This window comes from Cucurbita pepo, chromosome LG10, assembly GCF_002806865.2.
Source record: "Cucurbita pepo subsp. pepo cultivar mu-cu-16 chromosome LG10, ASM280686v2, whole genome shotgun sequence".
Taxonomy (NCBI): Eukaryota; Viridiplantae; Streptophyta; class Magnoliopsida; order Cucurbitales; family Cucurbitaceae; genus Cucurbita; species Cucurbita pepo.
In genome coordinates this window covers 5,981,291-6,008,445 of record NC_036647.1, presented here as the reverse complement: position 1 = coordinate 6,008,445, position 27,155 = coordinate 5,981,291, and the positions used below count along the sequence as shown (strand labels likewise).

The window sequence follows — 27,155 nt, the reverse complement described above, 5'->3', positions numbered from 1 at the left end:
TTAACCTGTTTGCCGAATTAATTTTAGGAGTCTGAGAGAATGTGTTCGTACTGCGAGTTTCTTTTCTTTTTTCTTTTTCCTTTTCCTNTATAATCTCCAGCCCGACCCTAGTAGGAACAGAGAATATAATATCTAGTCCGACCCTAATAGGAACAGATAATATAATATCTGCCTCGACCACCCCCTTCCCTTCCCCCGGACCCCATTTAGCTAACGATCACTCTCTACCTCATTTTGCTTTTAAACGGAGATTCTTTATCTGTTTGGGGCGGATCTCGAGATAAATAATTGAGATAAGCATATAGATGGTATAATTAAAAGTAATTAAAAAAAAAAATGGAAACTCACCCAAATAAATCTATTTAATAAAAGCCAATCTAAACCAATGGTATAAAAGGGATTCAAAACATAATCTTCATTCATCTTGAACCAGAGCCAACAATGGAGCTGCCCACCGACGCTGTAGAAATCCCTCTGCTCCATTCTTCTTCTCTGCGAACTACTTCCACACTACAAGCTCTTGGCAATATCATCGTCTCCGTCGTCGGAACCGGCATCTTAGGTTTGCCTTATGCTTTCAGAATCGCTGGTTGGGGTGCTGGATCATTTGGCGTCGCACTCGCCGGCGTCGCTACCTACTACTGCATGCTCCTCCTGGTTCGTTTCTCTTTTTTTTTTTTTTTTTTTTTTTTTTTTTNCTCTTATTCATTGTTAACTAATGAAAAGTTTGAATGCTGTTGTATGTGTAAATGTTTGAATTGTTGTTGTTGATTCCTCGGAATGCTATTTTGAAGTTAAATTTTAATTCAATTTTCTCGTTTATATAAGGTGACCAACAGTTCGGATGATGAAATTGATTAAGATTCATAAGCTTTCATCGTTACGTTAAGGTATACCGCTGACCTGTTTGGCGAATTAATTTTCTGAATTTGAGAGAACCTGTTCGGTGTTTCTACTGAGCTTTGATTTTACGTTGTTAACCAATAAAATGTTTGAATGTTGTATGTTAAATGTTTGAATTACTGTGTTTGATGCCTTTGTGAAGATTTTCTGAAGCTGTAGTTCTGTTCAATTTTCTTGTCATGTAAGGTGAAATGTAGGGAGAAATTGACGTCACAAGGAAGATCCAACGAATCAAGAACGTTTGGGGATTTGGGATACATATGTATGGGAAGCAAAGGTCGATACCTTACAGAGTTTCTCATTTTCTTTGCCCAATGTGGAGGCTCGGTGGCATACCTAGTATTTATCGGTCAAAACCTTTCATCTGTATTTCAAGGTCATGGCCTCGCAATGTCATACTATATATTTTTAATAGCAGTAGTTGAAGTTGTGTTGTCATGGATTCCAAGTCTGGCTGCTTTAGCACCCTTCAGTATCTTTGCTGATATTTGCAATGCAATAGCAATGGGAATCGTGGTGAAGGAAGATATACAGAAAGCAATAGCCGGCGGAATTTCATTTGATAAAAGAACAGCTATTACATCGAATATGCGAGGTTTGCCATTTGCAGGAGGGATGGCAGTGTTCTGTTTTGAAGGATTTGGTATGACATTGGCTTTGGAGTCCTCTATGAAAGACAAGGCTGCATTCCCAAAGGTTCTTGCTCAGGCTTTTGTAGGAATCACCACTGTGTACGTTTTGTTTGGGTTCTCTGGATACATGGCTTATGGTGATGAAACCAGAGATATTATCACTCTGAATCTCCCCAACACTTGGTCAACAAAAGCAGTTCAGGTAAACATGGTTATGGATGCATTACTAATTTCTCAGATTTGATTATTCTTTCATGGAAATGTTTAGATAAGTTTTCATTCACTTTCCACCATATCATCCTTGAGATGAGGTTGCAGCATTAGGCAAGATCAAGCCCTATATGCATTCACGTCTTTGAGGGTTAATTTAAATTTATAACAAGATTTCCACAAGGGAATAAATTATAAATCATTAGCTAGCTGTATGATTTATCTCTGTGTCACATCACATGCTACTCTGTTGCAAGTTGGACATTTGTTACATTTTCATGTGGCTATCCTCTCTTATGCATGTGCTGCTGATTGAATTGATCTATTTTGTTATTTCTTTGGATTAGTTTCTTTGATTTGACCCATTGTCAATGATTTATGGGAACAGTGCCCCTTTTTTGTTCAACAGTTGAATCATCTGTTGGGATTTTTAACACTACCCTTTTCCCAAACATATTAATGAACGTCCAAAATTGTGCAAAAGCAACGTTGTGAAAAGAATCTGTCTGATGCTGTTGAATCTTTGAGTAGTTTCTCCTCCTCTTCTGCTCCCCTGCTCTAAAAAACATGGATTTTAGAATGCTGATCTGTATTTCTCTGTATTGCATTGCATCTGAATGACGTTGAATCCGTAATTAGAAATGTACTTTTAGGAATTAATCAAACCCTATCTTTTGTTTATGCTGATAGTTTCCTCCCTAAAACTCGTGAAAAGAGATGTGTCAACTTGAACCATGTTAGGTTTTCTACCATAGATGATAGATGATTATCTAAAGATACTAATTGGTGGAACATAGATAATTGTAACTTTCAGACTACTCACTAACCCATGGGAAACATGACTAGACAAACAAAACAAAATGATAAAAAGAATTGTAGAAAGCTAATGATTCATTCCTAGAGAATGTCCCGTAACAGATATGAATAATCGAAACTGTTTCTCCTAATGTTGGTTAATTAACAGCTACTTTAAGTTTGTAGGTGTCTTTTCAAGTATAAACTGTCAGGCTACTGTGAACATGTACGTTAGAAGGGGTAATGAGGGAAAAGTCCTATGGAAGTTAATTAGAGGGTCTATTACTGTTAGTGTGACGTGTTGTCCGTATAGCTGACTGTAGGCGTAATTTGGCTATGTTTTGTGGGTATTAATATTACCTTGTTAGCGAGGGAAGGGTAGGGAGTGTTCTGTGAAAAGAACAGCCTTCTTGGAAGAGATTACCAATCCTCTGGAATTGGTTGGGGGTGTTTCAATCAAATAGATAGAACAGGATCCTTCTTCAAGGCATGGAAGTTTATTTGAAAAGATTTTCACTCACTTTATAATCTAGTTAATGGGTCTTCCCTTCACTAGAATTCGAATTCAAAACCTTCTTATCATTTAGTTTTTGTTCGTAGTTTGTTATAATACATCATAGTTGGCACGAAAATAAAACTTTTCTCACTTGAATCTTAAATGTGCTTCAGGTTGGATTATGTGTGGGGCTGGTTTTCACATTCCCTATGATGTTGCATCCAATTAACGAGATTGTGGAGGATAAGTTGAAACAAAGCAGCTTGTTTGAGAAGATTCAAGACAGCAATAATGTATTTTCAGGTAAACAACTGAAGGTAGCTACATACATCAGTCGGGCGATCATCGTGCTCGGATTGGCCATACTGGCTTCATTTGTTCCAGGTTTTGGTCTCTTTGCCTCACTTGTTGGCAGTACTGTATGTGCTTTAATCTCATTTGTTTTACCCGCGATTTTTCACCTGAGGTTAATGGGTTCTTCTCTAAGCTTCAGCCAAAAAGTTTTGGATTCTTTCATTTTGATTTCCGGATTGCTTTTTGCCATTTATGGTACTTATAATTCTCTGGTTGGTATCTGAGCTGCTGTTTATTTGTAACTAAAACCACTTTTTATAGTAGATTGGCTGTTTTTACACTATTGCATTTCTTTTGATCATTTTTCATGTTTTTTTTGGGGGGATGGATTAGGAAACTCTCTAAGTTGAAAGATTAGTATGTGCATTTGTTCTAAGGTTTGCAGTTCAATCCCTTTTTTCTGATTTTGCTTTTGATTTTATTCATAAAAGTCATCTCCCTTCTGGTTTGTATTGGTGTTGGTTATAGTGTGTTTGGTAGGGATGAAAGGAATCAAGCTGGTAGTTCGGTTCGGTTTACAGAGCTATTCAGGCCAAACCGAGTAAGTCCTCGGTCGTAACTGAACCGACCAAATTGTAAGCCTTGGGGGCAACTTGCTCCATCGTCTGGTTGGTTGGAACAACATTTTGTTTATTGAGTCAATGCTTTCAATTTGTTGTATTCTTGTTCAACTCAACATGCATTTTATCGTGCTATGACGGGGCGATAGGCGGATGTGTTCATGCATTCGAATAAGAGCTTTTGAGTTGCTAGGTAAATATAGGGTTGGAAGGAATAAGTGCAAGACCCTCAACAAAAGAATAGATTAAGGTGATAGAATGTTATAAGGGGACGAAATTGCTTTACCGAGTGAAAGGAAGGAGCGAAGCTGTGAGACTATAAAAGAGGCATATTTTCTTTCTTTCAAGCAAGAAAAAGTTAGCTCCTTTCTCCAGAAGATGAGCACAACAATGTCGAAATGGGTTAAACCTTCGTTAGAAGCCTTTAATTAAAGAGGTCGGAAACAATGAGTTGGCGTCCTTATCACTCACTCTCCTAAGTTAAATTCCAATTTTTTTAACACATATTTGGTAGAATATGGTTGCATTAATTCTAATTATTGCCTTAGTTGTGGTTTCCCCTTGGTGTTCAAAAAACTCTTCGAGCGAATTTTTACAAGAGTGGATATAACGTCGTATACTAGAGTGAAAATTTTAAATTTTGAATCATAGAACTTCAAGATTTTAATTTATACTATCAACCTTTAACCTTTAAAAAGTAAATTTTAATTGATTAACGACAAAATATAAAAATATATTTGCAATTAAAATAAACATTTTTGTATAAAGTAAATTTGGTTATTTAGAGATTTTCTAATAGAATGTAAGATAAAAAACGTTGTATTTTATTTATTTTTAAATAAAATGTTAAGTATAAGGTTAATGAGCAAGCTTAAGACTTTCAACGCTCTCTCGGTACAAAAAAAAACTCTTGAAACGATGGTTTAACAAGTGACCTCAATGTTCCTCGCAGTCTCTATTTATATAAATTTTCTGGCGCTAAGAGCCCCCTCTTTTATGTTGTCATTGTCCAACTCTTTTATCTTTGACTTGGGTCGTCTTGTCGTTGTCCAACTCTTTTATCTTTGACGGTAGAGTTTACGGGAAGGGATGTTAGTGTTCGGAGTCTTAATTTGTCTAAAGACTTTCTCTATAGTTCTTTCTTCCACCATTGTTTGGTTGAAACTTTCTAAGGTCAAGTTCTTTATATTGCATGCTATACAGAGAAGAGCTAATATATCTTGGATTCAATCTCAAGAGGTCCACATCTAATTACATTCCCATTAGCCTTCTATGCTTATAAAGCTTCACGTATATTTTCAAGATTAGAGCACATATCCCCTCTAAGCCTAAAAGATTCCCTTGAAAAATACAACACAAAATGAAATTAAAGCTGAGTAAAAGTGAAGAAAATCCTGTGAGTAGTGAAAGATTCCCATGGCATGAGCTCAATTAAACTTGGTTGCAATTTTCAACTACTCCTGCAGGAAATCATTAGTTGCCATGGTTAGCAAAGTACACACCAAATCATAAACGACTCATGAATTTGCACTCGTCATGAAAGATAAACCTTTTGGCTCATAAGAATTTCAACGGCTATATTAACGTCCCCGTCCGCCGCTGCTAGCGCAACTTCTACCTGGGTCTGTAAACATTCCAAAATATTTTGAGTCAAAGGCTGCCACTAAAATTGTAACAGTCCAAACCCACCGCAAGCAGATATTGTCCTCTTTAGGCTTTCTCTTAAGGTTTTTAAAACTGTCTGCTAAGTAGAGGTTTCCACACCCTTATAAAGAATGCTTCGTTCTCCTCCCCAACTGACGTGGGATCTCACAGAAAAAGCATTGGTTGGCTATGTTTTACACTAGTTTATACATGTATTTTTCAAAAAATATACAGAAATGTAAACTATGTGTTAGGATACAAGTATATTCACAACTTTTAGAAACAAAACATTCTCAGAAGTTGATTGAGTTGTTAATTGTTATATAGCCTTTAAGAGTAAGAAGTTAGAGAATCCAACTGAACTTAACAGACCTAACAAGGAGTTTTGCAGATTTGAAAGGCAGGTCATACATAAGAGAGAATGCAGAAACTCCAACTTTTAAGGCAAACGGAAACTCCAACTTTCTGAAATCAATGATCAAACTGGCCATTCGTTTAGTTACGGTCTCTAGAATAGAATCTTCTATCTTGATTAATGGGTAAAGTGAGTTTATATAAGGTGTCACGTCTATAGCTAGCATGTATAAAGAAACAAGAAAGCTGAAAACAAACTTCTAAGAAATACCGGACCAGTCTTGTGAAAAAAGTATGAAGATTAGAGGTATAAAATTAAGTCCGGCACAAAATCTTCTATGTTAAGTGACAACCCAAGCCCACCGCTAACAGATATTGCCTACTTTGGTCTGTTACGCGTATCTCTGTCAGCCTCACGGTTTTAAAACGCATTGTTGGGAGAGGTTTCTACACCCTTACAAAGAATGTTTCGTTCTCCTCTCCAACCAACGGGGGATCTCACAATCCACCCTCCTTGGTGTCCCAGCGTCCTCGCTGGCACACCGCCCAGTGTTTGGCTCTAATACCATTTGTAACAGCCTAAGCCCACCACTAACAAATATTGTCCGCTTTGGCCCGTTACATATCGCCGTCAGCCTCACAGTTTTAAAACGTGTTTGTTAGGAAGAGGTTTCCACACCCTTATAAAGAATATTTCGTTCCCCTCTCCAACCAATATGGGATCTCACAATAATCTTGGTACGAAAATGTGGGATCTCACAATATTCTTAGTACGAAAATGTGGGATCTCACAATATTCTTGGTACGAACCATCTCAAGTATGAAACTTTAAATCTTTAGAATTATACTAATAATGATGGCAATGTAAGCATTAGAGCAAAGGGGAGTACGAAAATAGAGAACTTGCCCATATAGTCACGCAGTTCAGAGAAGTATTTTAAAACAGTAATAAAAACGGGCTATTGCAATGACATGGAGTAAAAAAGTTACCTTTTCAAAACCCATTGATACTAATTTTTGAATCGCTGCATCAAAGGCAACTGGTCTCTGCAACAAGTTCACAATTAAACCAAAGACTCTGGAAAGAGCAAAGTAAGCAGGAAGACGAGATGAACCTGGTTTTGTATTGGGGTTGCTCGATCTACTACCGCGGTATTGTTTTGCCTAACAAAATCATCAAGTAAAACCCTATAAGATGTTGGGGTAAGAAAATCATGCATGACACTGCATTATGGGCACTGATTTGTGTATCAACATTTATAAAATGCTTCTTGAAACAAAAGATAATAATAATAAATAATTAAAACATTCTCAAACAGACCCATAATATAATTTGTTTCCTGGGAAGGAAAAACATAAATAAATCTTCAGCTTTTCATAGTATTAGATTTCTATAGATTTGAAATACCAACATGGGCACGTTTCATTATTAACCATACTGCATGCCAAAACTTTCACTCCGACAAACTTCAAAAGTCAATACAGCACAGACAACGTCTAGAATTGCTCGAGTGAACGAGTATTATAGAGCTTCTGAACCTAACAAAATTGGCTTTAAATTCACATTATAGTTCTGATTATCTCTCAGGTCAAGATATACATCATAGTATAAATGTAAAAAGACCCTTAGAAATAATTTAGTTCTTATCTCTAAACTTTCAATTTCATCAAATTATACCCTAGACTTATCTTAATGTTGCAATATCAACCTTCTATTCAATTTCCACTAATTCATCGCTAATTTTAACAAAAAGCAATTTTTTTTTTTTTCCAAAACTCATAAATTTAGGCAAAAATTTAGCTCCAATATCGTTTTTCTTTAAAAACCCTTTCGATTTTGCACCATACATATGTTTTTATAATTCATTGTACATGAGAATACTTTTTCTTAATGAAATTTCAAATGAATACTTATGAGAAGGTAAAGATTGCAACACTTATCTATGCTTGGGGTGCAATTTGACTAAATTAAAATTTTAGGATTAATTGATACAACTTGACAAGTTCAAGAATAAAAATTGATTTTTACCCCCAAAATCTTATTACCTTCCATCAGATGACTGATGGTCTGCAGCACTCCTATCCAATAACCTGGTCTGCAGATCAAACTCTGAATCATCAACAGGAACTGTTTGGTTTTGAACGGAACCAAGTGTTCTTCCACGTCCAGGAAATCTGCTGTCTTGTTGTGGCTGTACCACGTCAAATTTCCAATCATAACAACGCCAACATTGATAATAAAACAAAATATTTAATGTTTTTTTGTTTTGGTTTAACCAAGTTCACTTTGAATGATGTTGTTAGTAACCAAAAGAATAAGAGATCTTAATGATCTGTTCACAATTACTACGAGTTTCCACAAGCAACTACAGAAGCTTGCACTGCCCTCCTCCTGTCTTCAATCCTCAGCTACACTCTCTTGTTAACTCTTAACAGATTAGCTCAGCAAGTTATAACTCCCAAGATAACTAATCACCCTAATTAATGGTGCTAATTATCAACCTAACCACACTGCCAAGCGAACTAACTCAGCAAGTTCACTCTGAATGATTTTGTTAATAACCCGAGTCTATATTGGTGCTAACTCATGTTTTCCTGTTCTATCTACTTCCCCTTTCCAACTCTATTCTACATCAAAAGCCGAATCATATATGTACAAAGTAATTTTAACCATTTTAAGAGAACAAGATACCTCAGTAACTACATCTCTACGCGGCATCCATGAAGATAAGTTTCTCCAGACATTAGGAAAGGCGAGGCCACTGTTAAAATGGAAAAGGTAAAATGGATGGAAACGTACATAAATATGTAATTGGGTAATATAATACATGTGATCAGGGTAAAAATTTACTTGGTCACGGTATTTTGGCCAGAGTACGTTGGAAGCTGGGCAGAAGGATTTCCACCAGTGCACAAAATAAATTTTGGTCGCCTCACACAAGATGACTACAAAAAAATTACCATTATGAAACAAAAATCAAGAAGGTTACACCAAAGAATGCAACCAAATAAAAATAGATCATTTCCTCAATAAAAATAAAAAATGACAAAAAGGGGAAGTTGCTACATATATGTACAGCAGTATTTACAGTCAATTGATAACCAGACTATGAGGGACTATTCATATGGTTGTTTATATTGCTTGGACTATTCAATACTAATAAACCAGGTTTAAAAGCATTTCCTCAAACTCTCGATCGTTCTTCAGTTAGATGATATTAGAAAACTCAGATCACAAACTATATGTCAATCATAGTCTTATAAAATGTATCTTCATGGTTCTGGAACCTTTTCTTGGATTTATTGTTAGATATGAGGACATCTATCTCAACCCTTCCAGTGTTCAGGCAATGAGAGATTGGCCAATGCAGAAACTAGTAGAGGTACAAGTTTCTTTGGTCTAGCTACATTTTATAGGAGATTCATAAGAAACTGCTCGAAGGGAAATTTTCCTGGAAAAACAACAAACCTAAGGGTGCTCACTCAGATGGATTCTTGGTAGATATAAGGCTAGGAAGCTAGCAACGCAGTTCACTAAATACTATGAAATTGATTACCATGAGACCTTCGCCCTCATAGAAAAAATGAACACTATGGTTAACCCTCTTTTTTCTTGTGTCTTATTATGGGTGGAAAATGCAGCAATATGACATTAACATGTCTTCACTCGGACGTATTAGTACATTCAGCTTGGAGGCTGTATTGATCTGCTACCAGAGTTTATGCCCTCTAATAACTTCACCAATCATTATGACTGTCAAGAACACTAGAATCTTAACGTGATTACAAACAGAGTTATAGTAACAATCTCATTCATCATCCATTGCCATTGCAACAAAGCACTTACAAGCAAAGAGGAAGACTCCATAGCAGAATAAAAGGACGTTCCAGGTAAGAGAAAGTTTAATAGTCCATAAGTATCTGCAATGTTGATAAAAGAGAATCAGCACCCTCAATTCCCCGATATACAATAGAAAAATTGGCTTAAGAGATAGGAAAAACTGACAGGCAAATCCAGACACTATGCCACATAGGTGCCCTAGAAATGAGACGTTTGTCATTAGAAGCTGGAACACCACCAACAAAATCCACACATACCTAAACCAGGTCACAGGAATTCAACCAACTATTAACATGAATACACAGGATAGTTGAAATTAATTTAAGCAAATTAATAAATATTACCATTGAGCAGGAACACTAAAGAGGCCAAAAACACTGCAAGTCAAGAGATGGGGAAAAGAAAAACACGTTAGTTAACCTAAACGCATGTATCTATAATGGAAATCAACATATTATACACCGTATTATCAAATATGTTTATACAAAAGGATTATCCTGCATATAATGTATGCATAAGGCTCATTTAGGAAAAATTGGTCATGTAATGGAGCAAAGAAAATAATCCAATTTTGAGGCCCAAAGGATGTTCTCCTTGCTATCTAGAGTTTCACTGAACATGATGCCTTTAGACATCAGAGAACCACAATTTTTTTGTTTCAGTGTTCAAAAGACAAGGCAAAGACAGTAAATATCATGTACTACGAGTCATCAGTTTAAAAGACTTACCTCCTGGATTGAATACCACTCAAACTTGTCTCTATAACAATCAATGAAAACAAAATTCCAGAGAATCCTATGGCACACTCATTCATAGGGTTGTCATAATGATGAAGGGGGTTATGAGCCATGACAACAGCGATGAAAAGATGAATAATAGCATTGCTTATGGCTAGGAGAATTGTCAGGTAGAGCATGCGGATTGATCCCATGATTCTTTCTAGTTCAGAACCCAAAGGCACTAAAGCCAACATGTTGAATAAAACATGAAGTAGCGAGCCATGAAAAAGAACGGACGTAAAAATCCTGTAAACTGCATGATAGAACCAAATAGCATTAAGAACCTTGAGAAGAATTGGCCAACTTCTATGTAACAACTAGCAAAGTAATAAGGGAAAATTACAGGATGTGTATATATGCCATGTAATAAAAAAAAATCAGAAATTATAAACTAAGGAAGGAACGTAGGCCACATCAAATGTGAATTGTTAGTACAAATTATGATACAAAGTACCATATTTTGGGTACAAATACTCTAATTTGGTTTATTTCCATCACAAACACAATACCAATTAGTATACTCTGTTTTGTGGAATGCTATTTGCAAGTTTCTTATCCAAATTACAAGTATACCCTGAGAGTAATCCAACTGCACAATCCATCATGAAGAAAGATTGACCTTCATGAAAAAACTATAGAATCTAATTTTTTAAACAAATATGCTCAATCATGTAGAAGAATACTAAATATATTGCTTGAAAGAAGGATCGTAGGTAGGTGTTGGCTGGCTCAAGATGGTTGTCCGTTATAAATTCCAACAAAACATGGTGGCACCTTACAACTGGGGTTAACATTACAATATCTAATTCAGTAATAAAAACAAGCAAATTTTGTTGAAAAGCAGTTCCGATCTACTTGTTCATTACAAGGTCCCAGCCCCAGATCTACTATTGTGGTCACACGAAATGATCAGAATCCTAAAAACCTCAACTTGAGCAGCGGTTAGATTCTGACACCCTAAAACCATGTCATGAGCATGAATAGAATTACTACAAAAATAAACTAAAAGACAGTCAATTATAGATTCGATGACACAAAAAGCAACCACTACATATTGAGGAAAGGAGAAATATACCTTGAAACTGCGATAGGATTGCCACAGGTAAGAAACATATTTCGACAAATGAGTCATATCCAACCAAGAGACACACCAAGTAAATGGTTCCACAGATAATCATAATAGCTGAAGTAAAGAATGGAATGCCTTCCCACCATTGCCCCACCCTTGTTGGCAATCCTGCCTATCAGCCACCAAAACAAAAAGTGAGGCAGTCTTCTTTATTTTCTCTTTTCTTCCATACTCGGAGAAACATAATGATGCTAGTATCAAGCTTATAACTTAGCTTTAATTATCATTAGAAGTCTAATTAATTGATTTTCAAGTCTAATTTTCCAACTTGTATAATTATAATTCAGCTATCCGCAGTATAAACTAGCCGTTTACCACTGGCATTAGTTATTTAAATTTGTTTTCTCACTATTATCATGAATGTAGATAATTCAATAGGACCATGCTTAAGGTTATGGGTCAGCTAGCTACACAATGCAAGGAACCAAAAGAAAAGAAAAATTTGCAGCGGGAGAGATTGGGTTAATTTGAGGTTGCAACCCCATAGACTCGCCAGAAGGATTTGAAACTACAGCGACGGTGGAAAAAATAGGCATCTTTCAACTGCCTCATAATACTCGTATTCATCCTCCCAGTCCATATGTATTATTATTTACTAAATAGTATGACTGGCAATAATGCTACTCTCCAGGCACAATTTCCACAACCAGAACAAATGGAAGTGGAGCTTCTCCCTACTCCATTAAGATTCATTGGACGGCAGGAAAAAAGAAATGGAAAGGAAATTGCCTTATCCATTAGAAGCAGCATGGAAAGAACATAAACATGGTGGTCGGGCCGCTTTAAAATTTCACCCATTAGGGCAAAGGTTCACTTTCTGAAGGAGGAAACTACATCAAGATTTTGACTTCGTCCTAATTGTTACTTGAAGTTTGGGTACTTCAGCATTTGTCAGCTGAGATAGATGTAATTCAGCTGCTTGACATTGGCATCAGTTATCTAGAATTGTTCTCTCACATTATGTGTATGCAGCCGAGTAAGATGAAATAAGGATTAAAGATACGAGCTAGCTACCTGAAAACTAAACGAAAACACCTTTGGAGGTGGATCTCTCTTAAGGAATCTAATCATTTCTTTACATCGGCAGTTTTGGGAGTGCATCCAGACAACAAATCAAACTACGACAGCATTGCAGAAACTTAATTAACTCAATTTTTGAAGAACTTCACTGTTAATTACGCTCAAATTCAACGAAAAACAATCAATTATACACAAAAATAACTTTCCAGAACCCCAGAACACTTATTTTCCTCCCACTTCACAGCAACAAACAGACTTCGACGATTTTCTTTCACAAGCTCGAATTCCTAGACGGAAATTCAAAGCTCTGGACAAAATCAAGCCAAATTGAAGCTTAGAAAAAGAAAAACGCTAATCAAAAGTTTACCTCGGTGACGATGTTGGATCTCATCCTGTTCGTTGGAAATTCCCGCGACTTGGTTGAAAAGCAAGTCCAGAGAGTTCTTGAAGCAACTGCAAATGCCAGGAAGATGGAAGAATTGAAATTTAACGCATTTTTATCTAAGCGGGTGTGTTCATTCACTCGAACTGCCTTTCCCTTTTTTTTTTTTTTTTTTTTTTTTTTNCTAAAATAAGTTTGCTCATTGTTCCAAATTAACTACGCCCTATTAAAAGAAAAAAATGCTAAATTAATCAAAATTATTGTCAAATCTCCAATTTATTTTAAAATATTTTATGGATATTTTTTAAGCGTGTAACAACCGTAAGGGTATTTTTGAATTTTTTAAAAAGTTGAAAAGTATTAATAAAAAATGAAAAAGGTTTGCAGTACTCGTGTTACTAGCAACGTAGCATTGTGGACTTAGAAGGAGTTTAATGTTACTTACCAACAACAGGTGTAGAGAAGATGTAACCGTGATGGCCTAAGTCCATGGGCTTCCCCTTAAGGCTTTAAAACGCTGCTAGGGGAAGGTTTCCACACTCTTATAAAGGGTGTTTTGTTCTCCTCCCCAACCAATGTGAGACATCACAATCTACCCCCTTTGGGGCCCAACGTCCTTACTGACACACCGTCTCGTGTCTACCCCCTTTGGGGAACAGTAGGAAGGCTGACACATTGTTCGTGTCTGGCTCTGATATCATTTGTAACTGCCCCAAGTCCACCGCTAGCAGATATTGTCTTCTTTGGGATTTCCCTTTCGGACTTCCCCTCAAAGCTTTAAAACATGTCTGATAGGGGAAGGTGTCTAGCTGTGATACCATTTGTAATGGCCCAGGTTCACCACTAGCAAATTTTCCTTTTGGGCTTTCCCTCCAAGCTTTAAAACATGTCTGCTAAGGGAAGGTGTCTAGCTCTGATACCATTTGTAACCATCCAGGTCCACCACTAGCAGATATTGTCCTCTTTGGGCTTTCCCTTTCGGGCTTCCCCTCAAGGCTTTAAAATATGTCTGCTAGGGGAAGGTTGCCACCTCTTATAAAGGGTGTTTAGTTCTCCTCCCCAACAATGTGAGACCTCACAATCTACCCCCTTTGGGGCCCAACATCCTGACTAGCACACCGCCTCGTGTGTACTCCCTTCGGGGAATAGCGAGAAGGCTGACACATCGTCTGGTGTCTAGCTCTGATACCATTTGTAACGGCCCAGGTCTACCGCTAGCAGATATTGTCCTCTTTGGGATTTCCCTTTCGGGCTTCCCTTTAAGACTTTAAAACGCGTCTACTAGGAGAAGGTTTCCATACTCTTATAAAGGGTGTTTTGTTCTCCTCCCCAACCAATGTGAGACATCACAATCTACCCCCTTTGGGGCCCAACGTCCTTACTGACACACCGTCTCGTGTCTACCCCCTTTGGGGAACAGTAGGAAGGCTGACACATTGTTCGTGTCTGGCTCTGATATCATTTGTAACTGCCCCAAGTCCACCGCTAGCAGATATTGTCTTCTTTGGGATTTCCCTTTCGGACTTCCCCTCAAAGCTTTAAAACATGTCTGATAGGGGAAGGTGTCTAGCTGTGATACCATTTGTAATGGCCCAGGTTCACCACTAGCAAATTTTCCTTTTGGGCTTTCCCTCCAAGCTTTAAAACATGTCTGCTAAGGGAAGGTGTCTAGCTCTGATACCATTTGTAACCATCCAGGTCCACCACTAGCAGATATTGTCCTCTTTGGGCTTTCCCTTTCGGGCTTCCCCTCAAGGCTTTAAAATATGTCTGCTAGGGGAAGGTTGCCACCTCTTATAAAGGGTGTTTAGTTCTCCTCCCCAACAATGTGAGACCTCACAATCTACCCCCTTTGGGGCCCAACATCCTGACTAGCACACCGCCTCGTGTGTACTCCCTTCGGGGAATAGCGAGAAGGCTGACACATCGTCTGGTGTCTAGCTCTGATACCATTTGTAACGGGCCAGGTCCACCGCTAGCAGATATTGTCATCTTTGTGCTTTCCCTTTCTGGCTTCCCCTCAAAGCTTTAAAACATGTCTGCTACGGGAAGGTGTCTAGCTCTTATACCATTTGTAACGCCCCAGGTCCACCACTAGCAGATATTGTCCTCTTTGAGCTTCCCCTCAAAGCTTTAAAACATGTCTGCTAGGGGAAGGTTTCCACGCTCTTATAAAGGGTGTTTAGTTCTCCTCCCCAACCAATGTGAGACATCACAATCCACCCCCTTTGGGGCCCAACGTCCTTACTGGCACACCGCCTCGTGTCTACTTCTTTCGGGGAACAGCAAGAAGGCTGACACATCGTCCGGTATCTAGCTCTGATACCATTTGTAATAGCCCAGGTCCACCGCTAGCAGATATTGTCCTCTTTGTGCTTTCCCTTTCGGGCTTCCCCTCAAGGCTTTAAAACGCGTCTGCTAGGGGAAGGTTTCCACGCTCTTATAAATGGTGTTTTGTTCTCCTCCACAACCAATGTGAGACATCACAATCCACCCCCTTTGGGGCCCAACGTCCTTACTGGCACACCGCCTCGTGTCTACCTCCTTCGGGGAACAGCAAGAAGGCTGACACATCGTCCGGTATCTAGCTCTGATACCATTTGTAATAGCCCAGGTCCACCGCTAGCAGATATTGTCCTCTTTGTGCTTTCCCTTTCGGGCTTCCCCTCAAGGCTTTAAAACGCGTCTGCTAGGGGAAGGTTTCCACGCTCTTATAAATGGTGTTTTGTTCTCCTCCACAACCAATGTGAGACATCACAATCCACCCCCTTTGGGGCCCAACGTCCTTACTGGCACACCGCCTCGTGTCTACCTCCTTCGGGGAACAGCGAGAAGGCTGACACATCGTCCGGTGTCTAGCTCTGATACCATTTGTAATGGCCCAGATCCAGCTAGCAGATATTGTCCTCTTTGTGCTTTCCCTTTCGGGCTTCCCTCAAGGCTTCAAAATGCGTCTGCTAGGGGAAGGTTTCCACGCTCTTATAAAGGGTGTTTTGTTCTCCTCCCCAACCAATGTGAGATATCACAATCCACCCCCTTTGGGACCCAACGTCTTTACTGACACACCGCCTCGTGTCTACCCCCTTCAGGGAACAACAAGAAGGCTGACACATCGTCTGGTGTCTAGCTCTAATACCATTTGTAACGGCCCAGGTCCACCGCTAGCCGATATTGTCCTCTTTGGGCTTTCCCTTTCGAGCTTCCCCTCAAGGCTTTAAAACGTGTCTACTAAGGGAAGGCTTTCACGCTCTTATAAAAGGCGTTTTGTTCTCCTCTTCAACCAATGTGGGACATTGCAGAAGAGAAGTTCATGGAGTTAACAGCTTCCTTGTTAGATTTGTATAATATATGATGATGCGTACTTTGTGACCTTTGTACATGTCATGATTATGATTATTGGCATGTGTTATGTGATGTTACGTTATGTTATAAATTATTTAATGACATGTTATGGCATGTTATATGTTATGCTATAATATGCTTGTGAAACTATGTTAACACGTTCACTTCATGCCTATGAAACATGAGGAAGCCATATGTTAATTTTGAAATATGACAAGCATTACGTATGCATGAATCCTATGCTCGTTATGTCATTAATGAATGAATGTACGACTTCCATCATACACTAATGCCATGATTTTAAGTCGTGGGGATGTAGCGTCCCTATAGCACGTGGCCTCTCACTTATCCTTTAAAACCGTAACATGACCGTAATACTCAGCAAGTCACCCCACTGTTGAAGTTAGTAATGCAATCACACACCTTTAATGATGGGACCTATCCTTTAAAACTGTAACATGACCTTGGACTCTTTCCAATTCCAGGCAGGATGTGTGGTATTTCTCCACACACGGTCCACGTACGTACACATGGACCCACCAAATGGGCTCGTATAGATACCCACGAGTCTTACTTGGTCGAACACAATCCGTTAATGCGTCACCGGCCGCCGCAGAAAAGAAAAGACCCACATGATATCATGGATAACGTAAATATCAAAGGTCCACGCCCGTACTAACATAATATAATGGAAAAGTATCACGGTATACATGACACACATACATGCATGAGGTCCCCATGATTAATTCGTCACATAAATTTACATGGTAAGACATAACATGACACACATAATATTTCATTTCCTTCCCAATATAATATAATAGATATATCCTATGCAGTCATAGCATGTCGTCATATGTCATAACATAAAACACATAAATATAGCGTACAATAGTATGGCGCATGCATGAGCCACAGGGCATGCACCATCAGATACCATTCAATTATCTAACTAAGGTTACTTACTTGATTAAGTTAAGCAGCTGTCACTAATCTATCCTGAATGAAAGTTTGATTTTGTCCTTTAAAATCTAAGTCAACCTATATATGCCCGTGACATTAGTTTTAAGTTCGAACTTCTACAAAATTATTTCTCTCATTTGGGTGGTCCATATTAGAGCTTTGCATGAGTAGAGTCTTAAAATGTTTATATATATATATATATGGTCAAAATTACCCTCGAAATGATTTTTTTTTTTCTTTTTTTTCTTTTTTAAATTAGTTAATTAATTAACTGATTTTTACTTTATTTTATTATTTTTAACCGTGGTTATAACGATGTATGTGATGTGCATTACAGATATTTCCCAGTTATGAATAGTATGGATACGTACCTTATAATATTTATGTTCGTCATGATATTATGCGGTCTATTTTCATGATTTTTACTACCACGTTTTAAAAATTACCTACAAATTTTTAAAATTAATATTAATTCTTTAAAATTTTAGAAATTTTTTTAAAAACCATTCCGATAATCTATGAGATGGAGATAGACAATTTTAATTTATATATTTAAAAATTTTGAAATTTTTTATTGAGAAATATTGAGGGATATATATATATATTTGTTTACAAAAATATAAAATGATATATATTTTTAATTAATTTAAAAAAAAATCGAAATTTACAGAAAATGCAGAGCTCCTTCCCATTGAGAACCACGTCACCGGCGTGGCCCACAACTCAGAGAAAGCTGAGAGACTGAGCGCTGAGAGAGCCGTCTAGTTCTGTCCCGTTGTTTCGACTCTAAATCGGAGCTCTCTTCCCCTTTCCGTCAACTTCTATGCTTGCTTCTCGCCAATGGTAAGCTCGATTTCAATTCCTTCTCTCTTCACTTTCGTTAGATCCAACTTCAGTTGTTTCACTGTTCTTCGTTTTCTGTGGCTTTCATTTGTTTTGTGAAGCCATTGCTCTGTGATCGAAGCTTGATGTAGGAGTTTTATTCCTCTTCGTTTCGTTTAGTACTTGTTAACTCGATTATGTTGTCAATTATGCTTGAATTTTGTTCTTCTGTGAAATTCTGCATTGATGTGAGAGTATTCTGCATCTTTTGGCCTGGTCGATGTACTTATGTTTATGGAAATTGCTCACAGATTTGTTCCTTGAGAATTTTTTTTAGCTGTCGTCTAACGGCTCCGTTGAAGTTTTTTTATTTTGTGGCGTCTTCTTGTTGTTTTTGTTTCTTTTTTTGCCGCGTTATAGCTGTTGTGTTGATCTCCACTCCCTTGGTCTTTTTGGTTCGTGGATGTTGGATTCTAGAATTGGATAATTCGCTAAATGTAAGAAAAGAAGACGTTGATAGATGTAGAATCTACTTCTGCACCTCTACCATTGCAGATTTAAATTTTCATTCTAGTCCTTAAACAGAGATGATTTAACTTTCCTTGATTAGTTTCAACCAGCACCTTTAAGTTGCCTTGCACCTGAGGAAGAGATGATCTAACTCTTCTCCACTATTGTTTGGAAGGTAGCACCAATTTATTAGCAAATAGAAGTGCAGATGTTTCTTTTTGACAATATCTTGATTAAGAAGCACTGATTGCATTATAAACTTGACAATTCTAGGAGTTGTCTTATCAGTCACCTTGAATTTCCAATATGATATCCTCACAAGTCACAACCACCTTCTGAAAATTGCTGACATGGGAGATCATTGATTTAGTTGAAAAAACCTGATATTTCAAAATTCATATCCTATCTTCCTGCAAATTGGGCATCCAATCCAACTACCCAGAATAAGATAACAAGTTCATTAAGAAACTTCGTCACTATCATCTGTTTCCTTGGTGAAAATCCCAAGAGCCAACCTCTTCATTCCAACAATTAGCCATTGAGTATTCATTTAAAACTTGCAAGTGGTTGGTAGAATTGAGGAAATTAGAAATTTAGTAGATAAGCTTGAGGATCTGCTTTGATGTTTTCTAGAAGCTAATGTTGGTATCCTGAATCAATTTCAAAGCATGAAGCTTCTTGGTTTGTTCCTAGCATCTAGAAACAAGGGCCCAAGGATACATTTTACACTTCCAGGTCCAACTTTACTTTTCCAAGTCTAACTGAGAGTGAGCAAACCCTTCAAAGTCTTGATATTTTGCACCAACCCGACTTATTAAACTGGACAATAAAGGGTCGCTACTACAACGTGCAAGACATGAAGTTTTGAAAACAAGTGGAAGCTCAAGTAAAGCATAGAGAGCATTTAAAACATAATTAACGGATCAAAACTTGATGATATTTAATAGTTTGGAATCCCATTAAAACAATAAAACAACTCGAGGGTCAATCAATCATTTATCTTCAAATCAAGTTTGCAAAGAATAATCAAATAACAATAATGTTTGTAAAAGAAATGAGTAGAAATAAAAAACTAAAAGTTCCTAAGACCTTAAGCAAGACCATGGCCCATCACCATCTCCATAGCCTCGCTAGATTGAACGCAAGTTCAAGTACCCTCAAAAGAGAAAAGAAAAGTAGCATAAGTGAGTATAAAAATACACTTATTAAGTAGCTCCACTTCCCACTTGAGAGTTTGAAGCTGCACTCATATTTAAAATCCTAACATTGAATGCATGCAGGGTCTGATTGTGCAACGCAAAGTCGTTCAATTAGATAAGGGCCTTAACTAAAAAGTATGGTAACATTCTATCCAGTGAACAATTTATAGATTCCCAAACAATACAATTATGGTGCCAGTGTGGGTCAATCCTGTAAGACAAAGCACCACTCGAGGTTAGTTGGCAAGTCTCTAGTGATTCAAGGCCTAACCCAACACAGAACCTCATGAAAAACATTCATGATCACCAATTATGGTGCCTAAGTGGGTAATTCTTGTAAGACCAAGCACTACTATAGGTTAGTTAGCAACTCTCAAGCAGAACTAGGTCTATCCCATCCCAGCATAGTACCTCATGAAAACATATGTGGAAACATATGTAACAAGTAGGGGAAGGTAAATGTCATTAATAATCTCATAAAATTAGGAATAACATACATTTAACTGGGGCTCTTCAAACATGCTTGAAATCATAACAGTCATCACTAGTTCATTCCGTAATCAGAACCCCTCTACACACCATGCCTGATAACATAATTAAGCAAACCTCATACTAAATAAATCACAGCGTTCTTAATAGAACATCCAATAACCATCCTGCTAGATCACATACTTAATACTTAAGAGAAACACATATCATCCAATCAAACATGCATTTCAAATTCCATGTACTTCTATCTAAGATTTCAAGGAGTTATCCAATCAGACTACTTATCTTAAAGGGAGTTTCAAGTAAAACTAACTTCTCCTAAAAATGTCCTTGCCCGTACTGAACGAATTTCAATAACAATTAAGCACCTAAACACCCAAATTCAAAAATCAAACTCTCTAGGACACCTAGCTTACCCAACAGTGACCAAAGAGTCACCTAAAAGATTCCTCACCTTGAAAGAGCTCAAACCTTGTTGGTTCGTCTTCATAGACCCACCAACGCTGACCAAATGCCCAAATGCTATGGGTATCCTACAACAGAACCTAAGAAATGTGTGGGTTATGCTCAAACACCAAAAAGAAAAACACCACCAATCAAAACAAAATCAATGATCTCACCTGCACCAGTCACTGAACCCACAACCCTTGACCAACACTCATTGGAATGGTCGCGAGTCGCGTGAAGAAGAAGACAGGAACCAGTCCATGAAGAAGAGACTGAACACCAATTGATCGCGCAATGAGGAAATCTCCTTTGCCTAACTGATTGCATAAAGCAAAACAACCTTCACCGAAAATCTCTAGGAACCCATGTTGATTGATTGTGAAACCTGCTGATCACTCGTCTTGCTACGATGATGGCGGAAGAAGCTGGGGCACGACGTCAATCAAATAGAAGAGGAGCACAACGCTGATTTGAAGAGAAGCAATGGAGAGCGAGGGAGATAAGAAAAAGAAGATAGGCAAGAGGGATCCAAGAGAGGGAGATTGGGCAAGAGAGAAGAGAGAGCTAGGGAGCTAGCCGAGTGATGCCACCAAGCTTGAATGAAGAGAGTGAAGCCACAGCTCCCTACGGCTGCATGCGGCTTAGATAGATTTTTTTTTTCTTTTTTCACGATCGTTACATGCATTTGCGCACATTTAACCTTGTGTTGTAGACTATGATCTTCCAAAGAGGACCTCCATGCCCATTTAACAATGTGCAACATGTTTTTTTTCTTTAATTGCTCGACCACAGACACTTCTGCAAAGAGCTTGTTTGCTATTTTCTCTATGAGGCGAACTTTGAAGGGGCCATTCTAGAATTTTGTCTTGTTGGTGGGTTGATTAAGGAAGTTAATGTGCTTTTGAGTGATGGAGCATTTATCTATGTTTACATTGCAGCCTATTCTATCCACAAGCAAGCCTGATGTCCCTTAAAGAGTGGTGTTGTAGATTATGATATTTTGTGAATGTCCAGTTCCTAAAGCCACATGGAAGTCATCTATTTATATTATAACAAAGTTAGTAGCTCCATTCTAGGCTCTAACTGGCTGTTCACCTTTTCGATCATTCCAACAATGATGATAAGGGCATTCGAGTTCAGAACTTGTATTATCATGGATCTTTCTCAAACTAGATCCCTTGTTGATGAGCCTCTATATTATAACATAGTTAGTAGCTCCATTCTAGGCTCCTAACTGGCCGTTCACCTTTTTTGTCATTCCAACAATGGTGATAAGGGCATTCAAGTTCAGAACTTGCATTATCATGGATCTTTCTCAAACTTGACCCCTGGTTGATGGGCCTCTGATTCAGTAATGAAGTCGTGGGTTGCATTGAATCCATCTTACTGCTCTTTCAAATTTCTCGTGACCTCTAACATCAAAATGCATGAGTCCCCTCTATGGAAAACTCTTGGCCCCATCAATTTTCCCATGTAGGGCTGACAAAATCTTGATTCTTCCATCCTTGGTACTTCACATATGTTAGGGGCAACCTAGTAACTTGGAGAAGCAAGAAACAGCCATTGATATCCACAAGTAGTGTAGACGATGAATTTAGAGTTGTGACTCATGGAAATTATGGTATAGATAAAAATCTGCACTGAATTAAAAATAAGTCAAAAGGAACCTATGATGAGTTTTGTGATAACCAAGCTATCATTGAGATAACTATCCCAACATCACGACTGATTGAAAATATGTTGGGATAGACCATCCGGATGAAGGTTAGGTTGAAGTAAATTGCATTTCTCTCACCTACATGCCCACAAAGATGTAGGTTGTAGATATCTTCACTAAAGCTCTGCCAAGGATTGTTTTTGATGCTTTGCAGGCCAAGCTAGGTTTTATCAATATTTATAATCCAACATAGGTGAGCGATACAGTCCTTTTTGGCCTTCAAGCCTGTTGCTTATCTTTTTTTCATTACCTCTATATTTATCCTTCCTTCTATTCTCCCCTTGTATACACTAGTGAAGTATACCTCATTTCTTCGTCTTAGCTTTCGATTTTGCTTTTACCTTGTGAAGGAAGATTCAGGGACATGAATACTCTTCTTTCTTTTGAGATCTTTTTCACAGTTCTTTTTTTGGCTGAAATTGCATTCTAATTCAATTCATGCCGATCATAAGTAGAAAATTCGTAACAGACGGCTAGGAACAAGAAAGGGTTAGTAGTCTCTATCGTTGTAGGTCCTTCCTTCTCCTTCTCTTGAGATGGCCCTTTTGCTTTTTACCGTAGCACGAAATCATGAAGAAGCTGGACTCATTTTTCTTTTATTCATTCCTTTTAAGGGTTTTTAGACTGTTGGGCTTTCTTTTCTGATGCATACAGCCAGCTTTTCTTTAATGTAGGGCTCTGCACTTTGGTTAACTATGTTGAAGAAAAAAAAACTTAGAACAAAAACCCTTGACCCTAAATTCTAACCCCTGAACCCATTGTTTCAGATCTTTGAGTGCTCTTGGGTTTGTAATTTCAGGGTTAAAAATATATCTTCAATTTACTTTGTGGTCACGAGTTGAGAGGAAAATAGGGGTGTAGGGTGTTTGGTTTTGCTCAGTTTGAGGGCCAAAAAAAATATAAAGAAGATGAAAAAACTGAGCCAAATGACCCTTGTTGCATAACCAAGCTGCCCCAAATCGATTAACCGAAAATTTATCAGTTTGGTATGATGGTTCGTCGCTTTGTTGATTCCTGGCGTGCGGGATTCACTTCGTGGCTTGGATCGTTGGGAGTTAGTCAGTAGGCTTCCTGTTAGAGTTGTTGGGCTTGGGCTTGGGGCTTGCATTATGTGTAGACATTTGATAATGCAAAAAAAAAAAAAATGGAGAGACCATTTATGACATCCTAACTAGGCTTAAACTCAAGACCTTGCACATACCAAATAGGTGTTAACGTTGACCCACGGGCTTGTTAATTGACAAACTTACGATTCTTAATATATATGTTATTGTCGGTCAGTTCGGCTTATAACCGGTGTGACTTTGCCTAACCTAAACCCTACCAAATATAACCAGTTTTTATTATATAAACCGAAATTGCCAAACAAAACTGGTCTAAACCTGAACTGACGGCAGTTTCAGTCGTTTTTTTCAGTTTCTCCTTGCACTCCTAGAGGAAAAAAGTTTTTATGGATCAACATTGTTAAATAGGTGGATTTGGGAATTTGGTTTAAAAGGAATTGTCAAATTATTAGCCTAAAGTTGGGAGATATTTTTGTAATTCATTCTCAGCTTGAGGGGAGTGTCAAAAGGATACTTGTGTAATCCCACTAAATGAGGGAAGTAGTTGACCTCATTAATTTTTCTAGATTTATTTAGATTTAGTTAAGATTATTATTTAAATTTAGTTACCTAAAATCTAGGGATTAATTTAGATTTATTGTTATCTAGTGTCTAGATACTTATTTAAATTAGTGTCTAGTTATTTAGTGATAAAGTTCCATGTGGCTTATTCGACTGCTCTTTCCAAAGATTTAGCAATTGCTCATTTTATGAGATAATATATTGTTGGAGAATTTGCTTGGAATTATTATTCAGACTGTGTTTAAGCTTTAGATGCTGCTCTTATTGCTTTGGGGACTTATAGATTCATACGGAATGGAGTCTTTAATTTAGAACTTTTCAAATATCAATAAAGGGTTTGTTTTTTTTAATGAAAAAGTACTGGAAAATGATTGTTGTCAATTATTTTTGTTTATATATTTCAGCACGCACCAAAGCTACCTTGCTTTAAATTTTATCCTACTACATCTACTGAACTTTTTTCTGCCATGGGAATTTCAATTTTCATCAACAAAACTGATTCTAGCCATGAACTGATTAGATTCATAGGCATTCTCACCTCCCGGAAAAGAAATCATATGGCCTTTTGTTCTATGGTTTCTCTTTTTTCTTCATTGCTCTTATCGTGCTGTGTATAAAATAAAACTTTTCCAACTTTGTGAAAGTCTTTTTAATTTGTGTTTTGAATGACCGCAATTTTTGTCTTTCTGTTAAATGTAGGCCCTTGTTAAACCCAACACTGAAGGATGCATAAAATGAATGCTTATTAGCATATAATGCTTTGATGGACGACTCTGTAAGTTATATATACGCAGCTGTTAATTGTTATACTCAAGCTCTTATCTTCAATTCTTCACTTCATTTATATGATTGAACGCCATATAATACTTGCCTTCCCCACTCAACTTCCCCTTGTTCTGCAGCTGTGTTGATTCACATTTCTTTAAACGATTCATTGTAGTCTAGCTTCTAAGATAGAATTTTTAGTTTAATATTGAACATTCTCGTTGCTATAACTCCTCTCTCCTGCAGAGTAATAAAGCTGGATCATGCTGCCAGGTTGGTGACCGATCGACCAGTGACGTTGTTGTGCGGCTTAGAACAAAAGATGGTCGAGATGAATGGTTATATTGCCACTCCCATATCCTAACCGAACAGAGCAAGTATTTTGCTGATCGACTTTCTGAGAAATGGCCAACATGTCAAATTCTTGACTCACGAAACTGTGTCGAGGTCTTCTGTCTAGAATCAACCTTTGATTACCACGTAAATCTTCTGCGCCTTCTCTATGTCATTACGGATATCCCAACAGATGACTTATGGAATGATGTTCGAACTGTTCTTGGCATCCTCCGTGTGGCTTTTGATCTCGAGTGCAAAAACATTATTAGTGCTTGCGTGAATTACTTGGAAGCGGTACCATGGGAGGAGGATGAAGAGGAGGAAATTTTGAAGGTGATACCTCACATGGGATCAGAAGTTGAGCCAATTCTTGCTCGTCTTCAACCAGTCAATTCATCTCTCATTAGACAGATATTTCTTTCGGCTCTTCGAGTGGCTACATTATCCCCCTTTTCTAACATAAACGATCTCAAGCCTTCGGCCCAGGAACAGCTCGAGTACATGCTAGTTGAAGATGATGATGCACCACTATTGATGGCTGATGCTGAAATAAAATTAGAGGTAAACGAATGTGTGAAGAGCCTATTAAAAACTTTTAACAGTCTTATAGAAATAGTACTTGATCCTGTACACTCCGATGGGAAGGAAAGGAACATGCAAGTTTTAGTTTTTTGTTTGACAGATTTAGCTTGGATGTGCCGTATTCTGAAAAGGTTAGAAACTATGAAGGAGTTTGTCTCAAATTGGATTGATGCATCGAATAAGATTGTCAAGGTTGTTGAGCAAGCGAGTGTAGCATCAGAAATTATTGACACAAGGGTAGGGATTATTGAAGTGTTAGCAAAGGTTTTAGAGGCAATTAAACACGGCTCAGTGATCCTCCCAACTTCAAAACGGCTTCACATGGTTAAGGTTTGGCTTCCTTTCGTAAGAACAACCAAATCCTTGATAGATAGTCTTGCTAACAATGGCGTTGATGAACCGAAACTCAAGATCGACAGTGACGTTTGGGAGTTGCTAGAATCAGCATTTGTTTCGATCATCCTTGCATTGCCATCAGGGGAGCAAGCAGAGATTATAACCGAATGGTTACAGAATCAACACGTTATCCGTTATCCTGATCTAACCGAGGCATTCGAAGTGTGGTGTTACAGGTCGAAAGTGGCGAAAAGGAGGCTTTCCTTGGTGGGGGATAACCCTGGCACAACAGGTACAAGCTTCCAGCCCTCGGCTTGAACTTGAATGGTTTTGTAATTGTATTATGAATGATCATCCTTTAACCTACAATTGCTAGAGCATATGGGTTTAGAAGCATTATTTTGTGGAGGTTTCTGGCTTAGCCTCCCCTTTTGTTTCTTTGTAAAATCTTAGTCTTAGCTGATGCAAATAGTAAGTTGAAGAAGTCAACTAGCTTCATGTGTATTTATTGTGTAGCTCTCATTGGAAAGGTACAATTCTATATTGTAGTTTGGCTGCACTTTTGTTGAGTAATGGCTGATCCCTTTGCCTCTCGGTTTCTAATGTTTTGAACGGTTGGGAACTCTGTATGAGATTTGACTCAACGACTCTAGCAACTATGACAAATTACTTTTCGGATATTAAAACGAGATGAACCAGGAAGGTTTTGCAAATAGAATGAGATCGAATATCGATTTACTGAATTGGGGGAAGAAATATGAACTCTTGTGTACGATTTTACGCGCTATGAGCTCTTTTATTTCAAAATTAGAGTCAAAATCATCGAATTTAAATATTTCGTACAACTATGTTGAAAAGTAATGGTTATCCGTACAACTATGTTGAAAAGTAATGGTTGTTCGGACCATCTATATTGTAGTTTG

General features: G+C 37.9%; 3 protein-coding genes and 1 non-coding gene across 6 annotated transcripts; 3 read left to right on the top strand and 1 right to left on the bottom strand.

Annotated features, from left to right (window-relative positions):
• The first annotated feature begins 413 nt into the window (after window positions 1-413).
• Window positions 414-3,691, top strand: LOC111803102 (amino acid transporter ANT1). Its single transcript, XM_023687374.1, has 3 exons — window positions 414-657; window positions 1,090-1,737; window positions 3,210-3,691. Exons 1-3 carry the CDS (start codon window positions 442-444, stop codon window positions 3,612-3,614), a joined length of 1,269 nt encoding a protein of 422 aa, XP_023543142.1. The 5' UTR covers window positions 414-441; the 3' UTR covers window positions 3,615-3,691.
• A 1,457-nt stretch (window positions 3,692-5,148) lies between these two features.
• Window positions 5,149-13,268, bottom strand: LOC111804428 (rhomboid-like protein 15). Its single transcript, XM_023689231.1, has 13 exons — window positions 13,085-13,268; window positions 11,644-11,809; window positions 10,518-10,821; window positions 10,134-10,166; window positions 9,955-10,046; window positions 9,796-9,869; window positions 8,800-8,894; window positions 8,641-8,710; window positions 7,995-8,140; window positions 7,064-7,112; window positions 6,939-6,995; window positions 5,500-5,574; window positions 5,149-5,410 (listed from the first exon to the last, which is right to left on the bottom strand). The coding sequence occupies exons 1-13, from the start codon at window positions 13,106-13,108 to the stop codon at window positions 5,405-5,407; spliced, it is 1,191 nt and encodes a 396-aa protein (XP_023544999.1). The 5' UTR covers window positions 13,109-13,268; the 3' UTR covers window positions 5,149-5,404.
• On the top strand, window positions 10,326-10,439 carry LOC111804595. Its single transcript, XR_002816558.1, has one exon. It is a non-coding gene; the product is annotated as a small nucleolar RNA snoR136 (small nucleolar RNA).
• Window positions 13,269-18,112: 4,844 nt separating the features above from the next.
• On the top strand, window positions 18,113-26,833 carry LOC111804225 (BTB/POZ domain-containing protein At3g05675). Of its 3 annotated transcripts, none has more exons than XM_023688957.1 (3): window positions 18,113-18,247; window positions 24,913-24,988; window positions 25,252-26,833. In XM_023688957.1, exons 2-3 carry the CDS (start codon window positions 24,977-24,979, stop codon window positions 26,548-26,550), a joined length of 1,311 nt encoding a protein of 436 aa, XP_023544725.1. In that variant the 5' UTR covers window positions 18,113-18,247; window positions 24,913-24,976; the 3' UTR covers window positions 26,551-26,833. The 3 variants fall into 3 exon arrangements, with proteins under 3 accessions (XP_023544725.1, XP_023544724.1, XP_023544723.1); XM_023688955.1 differs by having other exon boundaries at window positions 18,115-18,247; window positions 25,225-26,833; XM_023688956.1 differs by lacking the exon at window positions 24,913-24,988 and having other exon boundaries at window positions 25,225-26,833.
• The last annotated feature ends 322 nt before the right edge of the window (window positions 26,834-27,155 follow it).